The 16,789-nt window shown below is 39.3% G+C and overlaps 1 protein-coding gene across 1 annotated transcript in view; it reads left to right on the top strand.

The window, feature by feature from the left end:
- Window positions 1–16,789, top strand: part of dnah7 (dynein, axonemal, heavy chain 7) — a 127,006-nt gene that overhangs the window by 63,035 nt on the left and 47,182 nt on the right. The window contains exons 36-45 of the mRNA XM_084724267.1: window positions 244–441; window positions 5,675–5,830; window positions 6,217–6,385; window positions 7,863–7,989; window positions 8,992–9,211; window positions 9,717–10,343; window positions 11,004–11,249; window positions 13,200–13,429; window positions 13,641–13,971; window positions 16,075–16,421. Coding sequence (XP_084580393.1) covers window positions 244–441; window positions 5,675–5,830; window positions 6,217–6,385; window positions 7,863–7,989; window positions 8,992–9,211; window positions 9,717–10,343; window positions 11,004–11,249; window positions 13,200–13,429; window positions 13,641–13,971; window positions 16,075–16,421 — 2,651 coding nt within the window. The remainder of the gene's footprint in view (window positions 1–243; window positions 442–5,674; window positions 5,831–6,216; window positions 6,386–7,862; window positions 7,990–8,991; window positions 9,212–9,716; window positions 10,344–11,003; window positions 11,250–13,199; window positions 13,430–13,640; window positions 13,972–16,074; window positions 16,422–16,789) is intronic.

Raw genomic sequence — 16,789 nt, 5'->3', positions numbered from 1 at the left:
TCAGCTCTCTATCAGTCTTCCTCTCTACACGAAGACAGCAGGTCTCTCACTGGAAATTACTCAGTGGAGTCACACATGTTGCATAACCAGTATTGTCTATGTCTCAGAGGCAAGACAAATCCTTTTGTGTCATATATTCTTACCTATAGGAAAATATTACGTGTCTCCTCGGTTCAGTGGAAGTACTGTGGCTTTTCTTATCTCAAACGCAGCTCTTAACCTCTTTTTCACCTTTCTCTTCAGGGCCCTGGCAGGTGGGAGCTGTGGACAGATGAGCTAAAGTCTGCTCCCCCGATATACAAAGACATGCAGTTCAATGAGATCATCGTTCCCACCGAGAACACGGTACGCTACATGGCACTGATGGAGCTTCTCATCACCCACCAGAAGCCCACTATTTTCATCGGCCCTACTGGTACTGGCAAGAGTGTCTACATTACTGTGAGTTGTCTGCTATATATTGTTTTATTAATGTAACGTTTGGAAAGCACTAAGGTATTTTGCATTGAGCAGAAAGGAATGTTACAGTAGGTAAGGATGATGTGGGTGCACTATCACACAACATAACATTAATTTTATGAAGTGACTAAAAAGAAAAAATGAATTGCTCGGCTGTTTCCTGGTATACATTTGTAGCTGTTATAAGAATAAGAATAACACTACTTTTGCATGTCATAATGACTGTTCTTTAAGTTTCAGACAATCCAAAATAAAAATTGAAATAGTATTAAAGGTGCTCTGTAGGGCTGCCCCCTGAAAGTCAATGAGTCTGTAGAAGATTCTTAGTCAACTGAGATTTTACAAGTCAAGCAGTGTGTGTGTGTGTGTGTGTGTGTGTGTGTGTGTGTGTGTGTGTGTGTGTGTGTGTGTGTGTGTCCATTATAGTAACAAGATAAAATAGATAAAGGCTTACAAAAAGGCATAGGGCTAACATGTCAAGGAAGAATTAAAATTAAGGGAATGGGGATGGAGCGATTCATCAATGTAATGGACGTCATTGATTACAAAAATGTGTTGATTTGCATATTGTGTGTTGACACATCACCATAAGCTGCTACGTGGGGTCAGAGCATGGAATCACCTGAAGAACAAGCTGCAGATAGCAAGACTTGCCACGATCATCTAAAGTGTGGTTGTATTTTTGACAGAGATGCAAGAGTTTGGCTCAGTTTAGCTCCTCAAACTGGGTGGGACTTATCACAGCAGGACAACTGCTCCACACGAGTGCTGGAAGTGAAGCACCGAGCAACCTGTCCTCCTGCAGCTGCAGCAGGAACAGAAGCAGCAGCATTTTTACTTTGTTTACTTTGTGTCAGCATCCAAACACAATATATCAGGATTATCAACATATGGGACATGCTTCTGTTAGCAGAAGTCACTCAAGATGGATCTTATAGAAGTTTCTTCATCATTCCTGTGTTAAAAGTGATGTCTGCACCGCTGCTGTGAACTTTACACCATACATCATCATTTTGAACTTTGTGTTCACTTTATCAGCCAAGTATGAGTCAGAAATGCTAAAACTACTGTTTAAGACTATCTGTAATTCATTTCAGTTGGCAGTAAAGTATTTTCTTTGGCTCACACTGATGTAAAAATACACTGCCCGTGATCATCTTACCTGCATATGACTCCACTGATGAAATAACTCCATGTCATCAGCAGTTTTAGTTTTCAGTCAAAATATTGTTTGTCCAGATCAGTGAAGGGTTGACAGTCATTAGTTAGTAAATTGATATGCATCGTAGCTTCTTTGATTTGAGCTCCAGTATTTTTCTGATCAGGCATCTGACATGGAGTTTCTTAAATAGTGTGGAAATTAGACACATTTTTAAAATATGTCACTGTTATTATTATTCTAATGTGCTTTATGTTTCTATTTTTCAGAATTATGATTGAAAGAAATATTGAAATATTAATTAGACAATTTTTGGTTTGTGTTTAGGTAAATTATTTGTTATATATTTGAATAATAACAAAAATAATCATTAGATTAGTTGATAAATTAATCGATAGATTAATTGAAAGAATAGTATATAGATTAATTGTTTAAAAAAATAATTGCTAGGTTCCTTTCTGTGAATATGACGACCAAATTATCACCTCCTTGTTCTTGTTGCTGATGTTTACATTCAACCTGACACAAATTTAAAAAAATGTGCTATAGAATTATTTCCTGAGTGTTAAAGGGTATGCAGATTTTTTGTTTTATATTTTTATCCTATTCTATTCTGAATTTAATCACTTATCTGTATTGCATGTGTGTATATCACACATGCAATACATTACAGCTCCCATGTCATTGTGCAACCCTGTGTTGTATAACAAATTACTCTGATACTTTGAGACCGGAAAATGAGTGGTTGGTAAACAAGCTTCAGCTCTTCTTTTTTAGCCGCATCATTGTATCCAGAGCTATGCAACATTATGACAGTCTGTAAACTGTGATGGAAATGGAGAAGAGTGATAGAAACAGCGCAAAGGTGACGCGCTGTCAGCCACTTTTGCATGTCTACACCTCCTGTGTATGTGCCACAGTGCACTGGAATTTTATACCTGAACTCTGAGCAAGATGATGCACACTTAAACTTGCTCTGTTCTCTGCTCTATGTGGAAATCTGATGTTTTCACATCATGGATAATGAAGAAATCTATTAAAATGTGAGTCTTACTGCTAAAACATACTCAAGTAGGCTAATATCATAATTTAGTGCGGCCCTGAGCTGAAAAAGGGGAATGAATTGTCAAGTCTTTGCATTAAACAGCCAAATCCAAATCAACTGACAAATTCTGAGTAATATCAACTGACAAAGTCCTAGTACTGTTGCAGTTTCATGTAAATCAATGTTTGCATTCATTGTTTCTCACCAAAATGCATTTTGTGTATCTAACAAACATGCATGTCCTTCATCATTAAGTTGAATTTTTAAATATTTTGAAACAGTCTTTGTTTAGATGCATTTGCGAGCTACATCTACGTTTGGTAGCACATTGCTGTGTCTCTTGGCACCAGCTGCCACCAACTGTCAATCAGTGGCATAGCAGGTAGCCATTGGCAGGACTGGGTATCACACCCACCTGCGTGCTCATACCTGTGAGTCCCAGGATACGACCAAAACTGGGACCCATTCATCAAAACATCGCCCCATTGTGCTACACATGATCAAAAACTCCACAGGGTACCTATAATAAGCATGAGCTAAATTGGTCTGCTTTTTGTTTTTTTTTTAGCTCTCTTTCTGCCTGTTGTCTGTTCTCCGAGTGAATCTGGGATTGGGTTTAAAACATTTTTTAATAGCAGAAATGATTATCATGTACAGAAAAACACTGCCTGTGAAATCAATAACATCATTGTGTAGCATGAGTGAGCATTTGTTTCTAAGCAGTGCTGCCCCAGCCTCAGGAAACTCAAGCAAGTGCTCTGTACACACAAATCATTTGGAGGCAACACAGCCGCAGACACCAGGTGTGAAACGGCCACCTTGGAGGAATACTGAGTATCTCTCAGTAGACCTTCAGCTATTTATATCAAGGACTAATCCCCCCTCCTTCCTTTTGCTTCATTAGTTCATCCATTAGTGTGCTCAAACTTGAGACTCTGGGGTGAATAGAGATCATCTCACTGGGGAGCCTGCCTTGTTCTCCACTTCCTGCCTGTGTGCATGGTGGAGCAGCTCTGTCCCATGCAACCAGCAGACCGTGGCTGAATCCCGAATCTGGCAGGAGTGATAAAGGAACCCCAGCTAGTCAGACCATAAGAATATGGCTGGCATGATGCCTGCACCAGTAGCATCATACAGCTGTACACAATGCTCCATCACCTGCCTCAGTGGACTCTTGACCGAGACAGAGAGAAGCTGATTCATAATTTAGACAAGAGGATGATGCACCATGGCTGCCGCCTGTGATCATTCACATCACAAGTCCCCTTTAATTATGCAGGTCATTACTCACATGATTTCACAAGCATATGGATGATGAGCACTTTTTGCATGCTTATATACATGTGCACGGCGGAGCATGAGCTCTGAACACACATGGTACATAATGAAAGCACCATGAAAATAGATTCAATCTCAATAACAGACATCAAATCACGTCACTATGTTCTCTGTTCTATGTTCATAGAAACAGAAAAGGTCATTTGTCCAAAAGGGCATTTTTATCAAAGTAGCCTTTTGTAAAAGCCTCTTTTAGCTTCAAGTAAAATGCCCTTTTGTAAACCTCCAAGCAAAATCAAAAACTCATTGATTATACCCTCATGACCTGCAGAGCATTACTTCAGATCATATCTTCAGATACTTCATATCCTCAGAGGGCAACTAACTCCCTAGTTCATTTCACAGTCATTTTCAGGGATCAACTGATATCCAGTTTTTATCTAATGAAATACTCACTAAATGCCACTTTTAATTAGATCACAAAGCCTATCACAACCATTTGCAAGGATCAAATAGAAATTACCTGTGTAGGCTGTCTTTGGCATGCTGATTGAGAAGAGAGACTGAAATTACTTTGAAACGTTCTCAACCAAATGCATATTTTCTTTTATCCAAGTGTGCAATTATAAACCAACTTGATAATTAATTTTAATTGAATTATGTCCATGACATTCCCTGTGTTCTGTATCCCAATAAAAAACACACAAAATTGGGAATTATAATGATAAATCGATTATCAATTAATTGGTCACTAAGACATTTATTCAAGTAAAATTAAGTCAAACTACTATAAAGTTTAGATCTAAAATATAACAGATTATTTTCAATGTTGGTGTTCACTTGCTTGTTTAATATGTAGGTCTTCTCATCTTTATAGATTTCATAATGCTGTCAGAGAATAAGCAATGTGATGCTGTGTAGAGCTTCAACAATTAATCGAATAATAAAAATTCCCTTTTGGACAAATGACCTTTTCTGTTTCTATGAACACAGAACAGAGAACATAGTGACATGTGATTTGATGTATGTTATTGAGATTGAATCTATTTTCATGGTGCTTTCATTAATCGATTATCAAATTATTTGCCAACTATTTTGATCATTTATTAATTATTTTGAGTAATTGTCCAAAACATTGTCCAAATTCTCTGATTTCAGCTTCTCAAATGTGAATAATTTCAGATTTCGTTACTCCTCCATGACAGTAAACTGAATATCTTTGGGTTGTGGACAAAACAAGACATTGGAGGACCTCACCTTGAGTTTGGGGAAACACTGATCAATATTTTTCACCATTTTCTGACATTTTATAGACCAAACACCTAATTGATTCATTGAGTAAATAACTAACAAATAAATCAACTATGAAAATAATTGTTAGTTTCAGCACTATTGCTGTGGAAATAAAACTTTGAGTGAGGGTGAAAAAACACGTGGTATTGTTTGTGTAGGGTTGCAAATTGTAAGCACTTTCTTTAAATGATCATTCGTAACCAAAGTGTATACTTCGTATGTAAGTTCTTGTAATTATTCCATTAATTGTCATACAATACTTATTTTCAAAGTGTCTTTTTTCCCAATTTTATCTCTTTTTGCACTCTTATGAGAGTGTGATGCCATTTTGCATTATTGTGTTATGCATGTATAGATAATCAGTGATAATATACAATAAACTCCCATACTATGAGATGTGATGACAATCTGTGTTTATATTTTTAATGTCTCCCGCTCAGGACTTCCTATTGAATCAGCTGCAGAAGGATGTGTACAGCCCATTATTTATCAACTTCTCAGCCCAGACTACAGCCGCCCAGACCCAAAACATTATTATGTCTAAGCTAGATAAGCGGCGCAAGGGAGTGTTTGGTCCTCCATTGGGGAAGAAAATGGTATGGTTTCTTTTGTTCATGTGGTATTTATGTTGGTATGACTTGTTTGTTATTCAGTTTGTGCTCATATCATATCAGCAAAGCAAGTCACTAAACTGCACTTATAATAAGCACTGTATTATTTTGAGATGTAGATGTAAAATGTGTAGATCTAAACAAAATAGTAAAGTTTTGAATATCAAACATGCTGATTAAAATGTCGATAAGTTGATACGTGAAGGAGAAAGTATCATTTTGCCAGAGGATGGAGTGCCTTTATTTTTTGTCAATGGTGGTTATCTACATAACTCTATATCAAGCAAGACTTTTTGGATTTTGTTGTCTTTTGATGAATTTACCTGCCTCACTAAAGAGCTCCTAAGTATTGTAATGTTCTGTCTGACCAGGTGGTGTTTGTGGATGATGTGAACATGCCAGCTCGGGAGGTTTATGGTGCCCAGCCCCCTGTGGAGCTGCTGCGCCAGTGGCTGGACCACTGGAACTGGTATGACATGAAGGACTGCTCCATGATCAACCTGGTGGATATCCAGATCATGTGTGCTATGGGACCACCTGGTGAGTAGTTAGTTTAGTTTAATAGTTTATTTTAAATAGATAAGTACAGAAAAAAAAACATTAACAGTTACAGAAGCATTGTTCAATGTACTGTTCACATGTTTATAGCCAAAACTAAGTCCCAATCCCTGTCCCTTTATGGGCATTGATAGTTCAAGCAATTGTTAAAATTACATGTTACACATGTAGCGGATGTGGTATAGTGTATTAGAAGCATATTGTTGCAGCAGTGATACTGCATCAAAGTTATAGATTGGTTAACAAAATGCAAGTGGTTAGGTGGGCAAAATGAACACTTTGTTTTCCCCTGTCTCTAAACTGCTGCTGAAGTGTTGTCGATTCACTGTCACAAACCACTAGCTGCTGTTTTGTGGAGCTTCTCACTGCCTTCAGGTGCTCACAGATAGCAAGTGTTTACCACTTCCACCTCCACTACAACCACCAGTGTAAACATGAAACCATCCTTGTCCACTGAGGCAGCTGGCAGCGACAGCTGCAAGAGAAACAGGCTGGGTGCCACACTCAGGTGCCCACACAGCTACAGTATTTGCTCCCGATGCCTGTGCTGACAGTTGTTAAGCTTTTCTGGGCTGCTGCCCAGTACGGCCATGGCAACCACTGAACCCACACCAGGGAAAACAATGGGCGAGCCAATTTGTATTGGTGTCCAAGCATTTTGAATTACCAATGTAAATGTGTGTCTCAAATTGAGACCAGTGCTATGTTGTGTTGTCTCAGTAAAAACTGGTAACTCAAACATAACTGAGCTATAGAGTTCACGGTAACTGTTGTTCTGCTATTGCCTTGCAAGTGATGCTGAATTGATCATGTCTTGAGGTATAACTGGTTTCCCTGTTGCTGTGTGCTGTGAGTTATTATAGTTAACTAAAACAAAACTCAAAACTAAAACTAGGTATGAAAAAACATTTTATATAACTGAAATTAAAATGAAAACTAGTTTTTGTTTTTTGCTCTGTTTTATTTGCATTGTAATATACTAATATACTAAACTAATAAAAACTAAACATTATTAAACAATAAAAACTAAAATGAAATGAGCTAACCAGCTCTGGTAAAGATAAGTAAATAAATAAATAAATAAAAACTAATGAAAAATACAAAACTATTATAACTCTGGCTATGCTGGGTCCAGTATTATAGGTCCAGTTCATACTGAATGAGATTACCTGTTGAATATTATTACATCCTTTCAAGCATGAGAGCAATATGTAGTTTTTGTTTGTCAATGCCATGGTTCTTTAGTCATATTTTAATACATTTTTGTACTGAAATGATAATAATATTCAAAGGTTAAAAAAATAGAACAGAAGCTTGATTGTCAGCCAGTGTGGAAAATTTTCTTTAGCTGCTGAATACATAAGATGGACAAATATAAATAAACATATTAAACAAATAGTGTTATTCTGTCAGACATTATAGTTTTGTTATTTTTCTTTTTGTTCTTCTTGCTTCTTAGGTGGAGGCCGGAACCCTGTCACACCTCGCTACCTGCGCCACTTCAACATGATTACCATTAATGATTTTGACAAGAAGACCATGTACACCATCTTCTCCAGGATCATAGACTGGCATTTCACTATACGGTAACTACACAGCATGTGTAATTTGTAAGATGCTTTTGCCCCAAATTGACACAGAGTAAGTGCACATTTTTAGGAATGTTCATAACTAAACCTCTGTAAAAGTTAGGGAGTGTTCCAACATTTTTTAGCACCATAATGAATTGGAAATTATTATTAAAGCTACTATTGGTATAGTCTCAATTTAATACTGATGCTTCTATATGAGTTACATAAATTAACAAAACCATCTGTGAGAAGATTGGTTATTTCTGTTTAGTTATTCTTAATGCCTGCCATTGGGTCTGATCCTCCATGACATCAGATGAAACAAGCCTTTGTTTACATTTTTCCAGGTGAAATTAGAGTGAGTAACATTTTAGACAGTTAAAATGAAGTGGGAAGAGATTTTTATTTAGGTTATTTTATTTTTGATGTTATATTTTGTGGTTATTATGGCGGAAACTGTGCTGCTTTTGTAAATAGGGGCCTCCAAAATCTACAATATGAAAGTAGAAGCTTGAAGAAGCTTTAACCATAGATTTGTGATCTTTGACAAATGCCATGGTGGGTCATCTTTTAACACATTTGTTCACTATTATAACAGACAAGCAGCTAAAAGTTAGGAGGATAAATTATTCTACACCTCGGTTTTGGTTTCAGTGATTGGAGGAGAGGATCTTTTCGTACTGGATTGCTACAATGTTTACCACAGAGACCACAAGTCCTGAAGCAATCAAATCAGTTGGATAGGTTTCAGATCTGCCCAACCACTCCTGCAAAAAGAAATATCACTTGCATTCTAACAAGATAGCAATTTCATGCTTTGACAGTTTTTGGCGTTTTAGAAATACATTGTTAATGCTAAATGATTATAAAATTATCCTTGATCATGGTCATTTTGTTTAATTTATCTTATAAATGTTTCATTGATAGAACCACAAGTTAGAGATATACTTTTATATCTAATCTGTTGGAAATAATCTGAACGGGACCTGAACCATAAATCAACCATTTTATCCGCAGGTTTTCTTTCCCCAAGCCATTTGCAGCTCTGACCTCTGAGATTGTTAACAGTACCATGTCAGTGTACCAAGAGGCCACCAAGAACCTGCTACCAACCCCCACAAAGTCCCATTATTTGTTCAATCTGCGCGATGTCTCCCGGGTCATCCAGGGCATCTGCCTGTCACGGCCAGAGACTGCAGATGAACCATCTGTCATCAAACGCCTCTGGGTGCATGAGGTAACGTTTTACATGACAAACAGTGGAAAACACCTGACAGCTCTGTATGGTAACCAAAGTAACCTAAGTGTGCAAAGAAAATAGAAATACACTCAACAAAAATATAAATGCAGCACTTTTGTATCTTCTCCAATTTATTGTGAGCTGAAGTAAATAAATGTCTCTTTTTCCAGATCACCTGCACATTTTAGAGTTTTATTGTGACTAGTCCAAGGATCACCTGTGCAATAATCCTGCTGTTCAGTCAGCATCTCTATATGCCATACCTGTCCGGATGGATTATCTTCTCAAAGGAGAAGTGCTCACTATCATGGATTTTCACAAATTTGAGAATAAAGTTCAGAGAAATAAACCTTTTGTGAGCACAAAAAAGCTTTAGTCAAGCTAATCCCTATCTTTTAGGCATAGTATTTCTTTGGAACTTCCTCTGTTGCCATTTCGCTGTAGTTTTCACTCTTTTTATCTTTTTCTCACAGTCACTTTTCTTCTTGTTGTTGATCCACAGGTCCTGAGGGTTTACTACGATCGACTGGTTCATGACACAGATCGGTCCTGGCTAGTGAGCCATATACAGGCAGTGTTTCAGAGTCACATGAAGGAAAACTTCAATCAGCTCTTCCAACATCTGGACCAGGACTGTGATGGACAGGTCACTGAGGATGACCTGCGCAGCCTCATGTTCTGTGACTTTCACGACCCCAAGGGTGAGGACCGAAACTACCGTGAGGTGAACAACCTCGATCAGCTCCGGCAGGTGGTGGAGTCGCACCTGGAGGAGTTCAACAACATCAGCAAAGCATCCATGAATCTGGTGCTCTTCCGCTTTGCCATAGAACACGTGTGTCGCATTTCCCGCATTCTCAAGCAACCAAGTGGCCACGCCCTGCTGGTGGGTGTGGGTGGGAGTGGACGGCAGTCTCTCACCCGGCTGGCTGCCTACATGGCAGAGGCGGAGCTTTTCCAGGTGGAAATCTCCAAGACCTACGGGACCACTGAATGGCATGATGACCTAAAGCTCATCATGAGGAAATCCACAGAGGGAGAAGCTCATGGCGTTTTCCTCTTTACTGACACTCAAATCAAAATGGAGTCATTCCTGGAGGACATTGGCAACCTGCTCAACACTGGTGAGGTAAAGTATGTGGGACGGGGCATGGATGGATGGAGGCAAGATGACAAACATGTACAAACCATTGACTGTATATAAAGATAGACAATATGAGAGCTCCTCAAAAGTGAAGTCAAAACATCTTGATCACCCCCCTGGCTGCCTGCAGTGTACGTCATAAACCCCACCCCTTCAGTGTTCATAAACTAAAAGTACACATCACATACATTTTTCCCAAAGATGGTTTCTGTCACGGTGATGTGTGTTCAATTTTTCTGATAAGTTTGGTTTTAGATTAGCTATTAGATGTTATAAAAAGTGGGTTTCATGTCATGATTGACAGCTCTGCTTGTGATTGAGTCGTTTGGGCATATGTGTAGGACCTAGATACCACGGCTCCAACCCTGATCACTACTGTGCAATCTCCAAATGACGTCACCAATGCAAGACGGCAGCACAGTGAAAGGAAGTGGAGCCGCATGATCCATCTTTATTAACAGTCAGTGGTACAACTGATGATTGATCAGTGAATGATGGTTTGATTGGATGAATAATTAATATATACATGGTTAGTCAAATACAATGGATGTGATTAGATAGTATGGTGAAAGATGCAAAGGTGATCTCTTTCAGAAAGGTAGTACCCAAACACAAACCATTCTGTTATCCTTCGGTTGTTTCTAGGTTCCTAACCTGTTTGCAGTTGACGAGAAGCAGGAAATCTGTGAACGTATGCGTGTGTTGGATCGGCAGCGTGACCGTGACAAGCAGACGGACGGCAGCCCCTTGTCCCTTTTCAACATGTTTGTAGAGCGCTGTCGCACACAGCTGCATGTGGTGTTGGCCATGAGTCCCATTGGAGACGCCTTTAGGAACCGCTTGAGACGTTTCCCCGCCCTCATTAATTGCTGCACCATTAACTGGTTCCAGGTGTGTGTATGTATGCTGTTTGAGTTCTGTTGTGATGCTTCAGGTAGTTCATCAAAAGACAGGGACAATACAGTATATAGAGAATCAAAGAAATTGCATCATCATAGGGTGGGAATATGAAAAATGTAAGACAAAAATTTGGAAACTGTGGGGTTTTTTTGTTTTTTTTAACTTCAACACTTAACTTTTTAAAGGGCAACTAAGGTATTTTTATCTATTATCTCCCATGATAGATACCAGACTAAGATATTAATGCATTTATTCTGATAGTTTATCTTTTTAAAAATGAAATAACACCAAATTGTAAAGTTTGTCAAATTTATTTATATGTTTATCAATATGTATGCATAGCATGTAGTAAACAGTAATGACTGCATATATTCACTGCAGTATTTTTCTGTAGGATAACAGCCATCAGTGGTTTGATTCAAATTTTAGATTAATCTAGAATTACTCAGAGCAAAAAACAGTTCAATGTATTTTATAAGATCAGAAACGTTATTTTAACATTAATAATAACAAATTTCCATCACAAAAAAATAATCATAGCCTATGGAAAAAGGCTGAAAATGAGTACAAAAATAAATCAAATCATTGCTATTTGTAATAAGTAAGGGTGCTTTGTTTCAAAGTTGCTCAACAAAAACTTAACACAAAAATTCATTAAGTTATAGGTGCTGAAACAAAATGTGTTACAACCAACCTTGGTCTTCCTTAGCCTATTTTTAATTGAGTCTAATTAATTAATTATTTGTCTTTTAATGATGGGAAATTGGAAATTGAGACTTGTTAAGTTTTACTGACAGAGACAGTAATAGTTGCTAAGCAACCAAGATGCATCTCCAACTGTGCAAAAAGTGACAGTATAACAGTGGCAATTTCCATGTGGTCAATATGATCGCCTATTAGGGATGTCCCGATACAACTTTTTCACTTCCGATACGGTACTGATATTGCAGCCTTGAGTGTTGGCTGATACCAATATCGATCCGATATGATATCATTATGAATCATACGTACTTTTATTACTTAGTTTGTAGTGTGGAATGTTAGAAAAGGCTTGATCCAGTGATGTTACTCAAACAGAGTACAATAGCCTAACAATAGCCTATGGATAGAAGTGATGGAGCAGAAAATGGACTGCTTATCGGAGCGCTTATATCAGAGATTTTAGATACAGTCTGATAAAACCCGATACTCGTTTTTTGGCTGATATCGGACCGATATCTGATATCAATATTGGATCGGGACACCCCTACCGCCCATGGCTGAAATAGGTGAAATCTTTCTTTTCCTTTTGTGTCATTTATATAAAAAACATTTTAAAACAAAAACAAAAGTCAGGTACCAGCAGCATTCTATTTTTTAATTCAGCAAAGTTATTGTGCAAATACAAATGGTCAAAATGATCGCCCTGGCTTTTCTTGTGTTAATTCACATGTTAGATGAAAAAAATATTACTGCGGTACACACCGTTTCTCCCTACTGCATCTCTGATGTCTGACCTTCATTTTGCTTCTCTCCCAATATTTTCACATCTAACACGGTGAATTTAGGGTTTAAAACAATAAAGCAGTTGTTTCTGGTTAAACAAAAGATATCTTACTCTTTAAACAAAAGTCCATATCTGTAGCGATCCTTTGACTTTGTGTGTATTATCCATAAGAATTACAGTGTTGCACGTTTCTCCAGCTGATGGCCGCAGTGCTCTCGCTTAATACTAGACCAATTTCAAAAACTGTTTCACCCATTCATCACTTAGACACAAAAACATTGGTCAATAGGTTCCATGTTGAAAAATACCAGAAGTACTCTTCAGCATATTGTATGACCAAATCTTTCTCTGGGCCTCAGCTCATGGTAATTGATGACATAGCATCAGAGCATAGCAGAGATTAAAATGCACGATGGCAGCAGAGTGGCAGTACAGCATATTTCCTTCCTTATCAGACCTGGCCTGAGGATGCCCTGCAGGCAGTGGCCTGTCGCTTCCTGGAGGACGTTGAGATGACAGATGAGTCCAGAGAAGGCTGCATCAACATGTGCAAGAGCTTCCACACTTCAACCATTGAACTATCAGTTCGCTTTTTGTCTGAGCTGCAGCGCCACAACTACGTCACCCCAACTTCATACCTGGAGCTCATTTCCACCTTCAAAGCCCTGCTGAACACAAAAAGAGCGTAAGATTTAAGATGTACTGATCATGTACACTGTGATTTTAACTATTATTTGATGTTTGTATTACAGCAGCATGATTCTAGATAAAGTCTCTTGTAGCTATAAAATACTTCAATTCAAAATGGGTCCAAAAAAGACCAACACAATTAAAATGACAGTTTCCATGTGTAAAATGAGGATGCTTTTCCTTATCTTTCTCTGTCCTTTGCCCAGTGAGGTGATGAAGCTGAAACGCCGCTATGAGGTGGGCCTGGAGAAGCTCGAATCAGCAGCCGACCAGGTGGCCTCTATGCAAGTTGAGCTGGAGGCTTTACAGCCACAGCTGCTTGTGGCTAGCAAGGAGGTGGATGAGATGATGGTAGTGATTGAGCATGAATCTGTGGAGGTGGCCGAGACAGAGAAGGTGGTGAAAGTGGATGAGGCCGTAGCCAACGAACAAGCCATGGCTGCCAAGGCCATCAAGGATGAGTGTGATGCTGAACTGGCTGAAGCAATGCCTATCCTGGAGTCAGCCCTGGCTGCATTAAATACTCTCACCACTCAGGTAAATGTGTTGTTTTTTCCTTATGTTCACTCCGAAATTCCAAAAGCACTGAAATTATATCCAGAACCATTTGCTCCTGAAGAACCCTTTTTGGAAGAAAGCGTCTGTCAGGGGTTCTTTGTAAGACAAGGGGCCCTATCTTACGCTGATCTAAAGCGCAAGTGGAAAGCGTGAGGCGCAATGGATTTGATTTAATCAGGGTGTGTCCAAATCCACCTTTGCCATCTTGTGCCAGGGGCGGGAGTGATATTTTGCTCTGCCCCGCCCTTTGCACCACCAGCGCAAAGCGGGATACACCTATCAGATGTGCCCATGTGCCCTCATTAATTCACAGGTGAGTTTAGGCTGAACATGCAATAAACCAATCAGAAAATCAGCTCTCATCACCTGTAAGAGGCAGGTGCACCAGCAGTGCACGTGGTGTCAGCATGACAGCAGATTTACCAGGAGGAAACAAAGAGAAAAGATTTTTAAAGTGAGGAGACAGATCTCCTGTTTCGAGGAGTGAAAATGTGATATATGGAGACAGCAGGACGTCTCCAAAACAGCTTCATGTGTTATTTTACATTAACGCCTGCAAAAAACAATACAATAAATGAACCGCAAATGTCATGCAGATATATAACTGCTTATATTTTAACCTGAAGCACGTTGAAAGTATGTTGTATTTTACAATTAATTATTATCATCATTATCATCATTATTAACTTTGCTGGCTGAGGAGCGGGGAGAGAGATGGTGTAGTAGAACCGATCCAGTCCAGCCACGAAGCTTCCCAGTTCTGCTGGTCCACCTCAGCCAGGTGGAGGAGCAGATACGCGGCTGTCCATGCTCCTCCTTCTTCTCCTCTCCCACATAATCCTCATCTCCTCCTCCCATCCTCGCTCCTCTGACCCGCTGCGAAATAATCAGAGAGAGTTTCTGAAGTTTCAAGTGTGCAAAATTACGCACAGATATATCCAACCAGCTCTGATAGAAGTACACAGACCTTTTTCTCCCTGGGTTGGGCCGGACTCATTCGGTCAAATATAGTGTCTTGTATGTTTTGTATATTATAGATCAGAATTGTTAAATCATTGTTTTTCTGGATCATAACAAACATGCAGACACAAACACTACAGCTGCTCCAGCTGTCATGCTGACTTATCTGATAAAGACGATAAAGACAAGATGTGATCCCGGCTGTGCGCACTTTGCAGGTCTGTTTAGATTTATTAGGCTTTATAATTATATTTTTTTTCCTTATTAGTGAGTTTATCTTTAAAGACACAGGTGCACACGACTGTTTAACATTAATGAAAAGTGTTCTGTGATTGTGGAGACGTGTGTGCGCCTCAGCCAAGCACGAGACATACACAAATGCTTGTAACTTCAATATTTACACTTTATTGCTGATAGAAAACATGTTCAAATAACACTTAACTAATCCACACTCCTGTGTGAGGAAGAGAATGACCATAAATGACGGTGTTTTGTGATTGTGAAGATGTGTGTGTGTTTCGGCCAAGCCCGCTGAGTGTTACCTTGTCCTGAAAGACCACAGACTTTGTGCTTCGACCAGGTTTTGGCTGGTCTAAAGTGCAAGCAGTTTTTACCCCAATGCACTGAGCACAAGTTAGCAAATGCACCGACCACGCCTTTGTTTTGCCTTCATGTTTAGACCTCCCGCCCACAGCAGCACAGACCCAGCGCAAGTGTATTTGCTATCTTACACACATGGCAAAAATGGCGTTTGCGCTGGTGTAAGATAGCAAAACCACTTGCGCTGGCGGCGCAATGGCTTTGCGCCGGGTGTAAGATAGGGCCCTAAGGGTTCCATTAAGAACCTCCCACCTTTCACAGGTGGTTCTAGCTATAACCCTTTGTTGGGTTCTAGGTAGAACTTTCTGACAGGGTTCCAAGTAGAAACTTTATAAAAGGCTCTAATAGGGACCAAAAAGGGTTCTCCTCTAGAGACAAGCTGAAAAACCCTTTATGATTGTAGTCAGCACCTTTATTTCTAAGATTGTAGGATGGTGTCCTTACATCTGGGCTGGATGTACTGGAATGAAATAGTGAAGAGAGCAGACCTACAGTATGGATATGTTTCTTCTCATTATGCAGGATATCACAGTGGTGAAGTCCATGAAAAGTCCACCCACAGCTGTCAAGCTGGTGATGGAGGCGATCTGCATCCTCAAAGGCATCAAACCCGATCGTGTGCCTGACCCCTCAGGCTCTGGTAAAAAAGTGGAAGACTTTTGGGGCCCGGCCAAAAAGCTGCTGGGAGACATGAGGTTTCTCCAAAGCCTCCATGAGTATGACAAGGACAACATCCCATCAAATTTCATCGCCATCATCCGCAACAAGTACATCACCAACCCAGACTTTGTACCAGAGAAAATTCGAACTGCATCCACTGCAGCTGAAGGCATGTGTAAGTGGGTCTGTGCCATGGACAAGTACGACAAGTAAGTAATGTTCTTCTTCTTCTGTGTTCTCAGTTATGAAAAGTGATGCATGTTCACAAAGGTTGAGAGAGATTTTCTTCTGTCTGAGTAAGTGAAGTGAGGCTTGGTTATTGGTAGGATCTTCTATTGCTTGGTTATATTGCCTCATTAATGCAGCCAACAAAGTTTTCTCAAAGGAGAGATTAGAGTTTCTCTGCCAGCCATCATGATTAGGCTAATTAGGCTAACTTTTTAGCTAGCTGCCAAAACATTTTAATAAAGCAATACAGAGTAGCCGATTGTTAAAGATTTTTCCTCCTCTGTTATATTAAGTAAAGTCCTGACAACACTGAAACTTATTTATTTATTTATTTTAATTTGGGTAAGCA

Source organism: Lutjanus erythropterus, chromosome 8, assembly GCF_056507025.1.
Source record: "Lutjanus erythropterus isolate fLutEry1 chromosome 8, fLutEry1.hap2, whole genome shotgun sequence".
NCBI classification, from domain to species: Eukaryota; Metazoa; Chordata; class Actinopteri; order Lutjaniformes; family Lutjanidae; genus Lutjanus; species Lutjanus erythropterus.
Note: the sequence above shows the minus strand (reverse complement) of the source record. Positions and strands in the feature narration are given on the sequence as shown.